The sequence below is a fragment of the Scardinius erythrophthalmus genome (genome assembly GCF_964197995.2).
Source record: "Scardinius erythrophthalmus genome assembly, chromosome: 13".
In the NCBI taxonomy this organism is placed as follows: Eukaryota; Metazoa; Chordata; class Actinopteri; order Cypriniformes; family Leuciscidae; genus Scardinius; species Scardinius erythrophthalmus.
In genome coordinates, this window is record NC_138233.1 from 27797952 (window position 1) to 27801135 (window position 3184).

General features: G+C 34.2%; 1 protein-coding gene across 1 annotated transcript; it reads right to left on the reverse strand.

Moving 5' to 3' along the window:
* Nucleotides 1-460: 460 nt before the first annotated feature.
* LOC308700942 (lysozyme g-like) lies at nucleotides 461-2294 on the reverse strand. The gene is made up of 5 exons (XM_081382874.1): nucleotides 2237-2294; nucleotides 2050-2133; nucleotides 1776-1972; nucleotides 1460-1598; nucleotides 461-1000 (listed from the first exon to the last, which is right to left on the reverse strand). Exons 1-5 carry the CDS (start codon nucleotides 2238-2240, stop codon nucleotides 864-866), a joined length of 561 nt encoding a protein of 186 aa, XP_081239000.1. The 5' UTR covers nucleotides 2241-2294; the 3' UTR covers nucleotides 461-863.
* Between the last annotated feature and the right edge of the window lie 890 nt (nucleotides 2295-3184).

Below are 3184 nucleotides of genomic sequence, written 5' to 3' on the forward strand. Positions count from 1 at the left end.
TGTGGAGCTTGACACAGTTAGGTTTAGGGGTAAAGTTAAGGTCTGGCTAAACCTTCAAACTCCACCTATTAGGTCCAAATAGGGGAAACTAGATGTCAAGATCCCATGTTGGAATTCCCAGTGTAAAAAGATACTTGTCTATTTAATGTAATCAACCCAGCCAGTCTAGTCACAATGAAAGCAAACTCCTTTTGAAATCTGAATGTTTGATGATGCAAATGTACAGTTCTGATCCAAAAACAGAGTTTGAATCGAATGTAGTGGAGGCAGGAGAGGGGTAGCTTTGAACCAAGCAATGAAAGCATCCTAATGTACTGAACCTGCTGGCCTGTCTCTGCCGGTCAGAAACTGATGTAGTTTATAGCTCTCCAGTTGGATACTATTGACTTCCGAGAGCAATTTAGAATATGAGGTCATTTTAATGTGTATATGGAAAGACTGTTCATAACATTGATGATTTGAGTGAAAGATTTGTTTATTTCATAAGCTAGATGGCTAGATTACTGGAAATAAAAAAAATACTGAAACTAAAAATAATGGTTGTTGGAAATTCAGCTTTTTCATCACAAGAATCAATACATTTTAAGATGTATTACAATAGAAAACAGTTATTTTAAATGGTAATACTAATAATATTTCAGATTACAGTTTTTACTGTATTTTTAATCAAATACATGCAGCCATGTTGAGCATAAGACATTTTTCAAAAACATTAACAAATCTTAATTATTCCAAACTTTTGACCTGTATGTGTATTTTACTGATCATACTAACACATAACTGCAATAAAGAGGAGTAATCAAGTGAAGTTAATATACTGGGTCTGTTTAATAAATGTTTAACAGCTCAGAAACCGCTGTTCTTCAGTAACCCTTGCTTCGGAACCACTGGGCTCTGGCAACAACATCATTGGAGTAATCAAGGTGTGGCGTTTTCACATCAATATTCACATATTGAGCAGTGACTCTACTCACACCTTTGTTGTAGGCTGCTATTCCACCTGGAACAAACATTATACTATAACTGAGACATGAAACACTAACTTAACCAGAAGTTAGAGAATAGATAGATGAATAGATGACATTCTATTTACATTTTTGAATACCTATAAAGAATAATTTTTTTGTAAGTTTTATAATAAAGGTTTTCAATTAATGCATCAAAGTAAATACATTTATCAATATTCATCTATGAAAAGCTATCAAAGCATAATATTTTGCACTTCTTTGGTGATATATATCTAAAATAAGAAGTTTCTAAAATAAGTTGCATCTGTGGTTTCTCTGAGTTGAATTTTTTTATCTTTAACATGCTCACACATAAACATACTTTTAGCAGTTTATAGGAGATTCAATATGTAACCCATTCAAGACTGGATGGCACAATTTGCTATCTGCATTTATTCGTCTTTTTGTAATGCTATTTATCTTTATTTATCTCTTGAGTAAATATAGCCTACCTTTAAAGCATTGCTCTGGAGTCCACTCGGAAAACTTTGCTTTAATTTCTTTAATGAAGCCAATGAGAATCTCAGTAGCTTGCGTGATATGTTGCTCACTGTCCCATGTACCTGCTGGAGTGTGGTGGCGTTTGTCAACCTGGAAGAAGAAAAAAGGTAACTGGTTGCATGGCTGATTAATAAACTTTAGTTTAAACACTTATGTTCAGACTATGTTTAGACTAAAACTTTAGTTGGAAACTTGTTTTATGCAAACTCTTACATGAACCTCATAAAGTCTATCTGTGAATTATTTTCAAATAGATTAGATCTAAACCTGCATAAGGCCAAAGCCATTGCCTGTAGAATCCCATCCATTCTTCAGTAAATTTCCAGCTCTAGTTTCTCTGGATATGATCCCCGCGATCACAGCCGGGTCCATCTTCTTTGCTCTGCCAACTTTAGTGATTATACTCTTATACTTCTCCATCCGGGTCAGATCATGCTCAGCCAGCTTTTTAGAGGCTTCAACCCCTAGTTTAAATTATTGTTAATATATATTCCATATATTGGTAATAAAATGTGAGTTGGATGCAGTAATGAATTCTCACCCTTTATGGTTAATTTATCCTGTTTTGCTGTATCCTCTGATGCACCGGTGGTGTCTATCTTCATGACGTCTCCAAAAATGCATGCTAGAAACAACATGGAAAATATGTCATGAAGCTTGAAGAAAGTTCCTCATAATTCAGACAATATCAGATAAAAACATGCAGTACCTAATATTTTATAACTTACCCATGACTTAGAACTGCTGTGTGAGATCAAATCACTGAGTTTGATGAGTCCTGGCACTAAATCAGACCGCTGCAGGACGTGATTATATACGATCACAGAGGGTGTGGTCTCTCTTTTTTTTTAAGAAAAAAAAAATGTGTGGAGAAATGTAAGGTTACAAAATTTGCAACTGTGAATGTTGCAAAGTTTTGAATCCTTTTATATTATTAGTCTAAGTACACTGAAGCAAAGTGACCCAGACAGCAACATAGTGTCTACCCATATCAGGGCCACATCTGGTACATGTGGATTCAGCGGGTACCAGATGTGGGCCAGATCTGGGCCAACACTATGTTGTTGTCTGGGGAATCCTAAGTTTGCAGATTTATCAGGTGGACATTTCATACACCTCAAAAGGTTTAGCTACTTTTGATGAACCAACTTGATGACAAGTAAATCCCTAACTTTGCTATTAGGCATGAGAAGAAAATGAAGAGAAATAAAAGGTTGTGGTAAAAAAGTATTTTTATCTGGAAATGTTGGCACTCGTACCAGTGTAAAAGCATGCCAAATTTCAACTTCCTTGATCAAATGCTTGTACGATTTGTTTAGTTATGGGCCCCAATACAAATGTATCAAATTTGGCAGCCATCTTCTAGCACTTAATACAAAGCCATATTAAGTCATTTTTATTGATTTATTTGGTAACACTTTACAATAAGGTCTCATTTGCTAACATTAATGTATTAACTAACATGAACTAACAATGAGCAGTAAATTTGTTACAGTATTTATTCATCTTTATTGATGTTAGTTAATAAAAATACAGTCCTTCATGTTAGTTCACAGTGCATTAACTAATGTTAACAAATACAACTTTTGATTTTAATAATGTATTAGTAAATGTTGAAATAAAAATGAACTAAGATTAATAGGCTAAATGCTGTAGAATTATTGTTAATTCTTGGT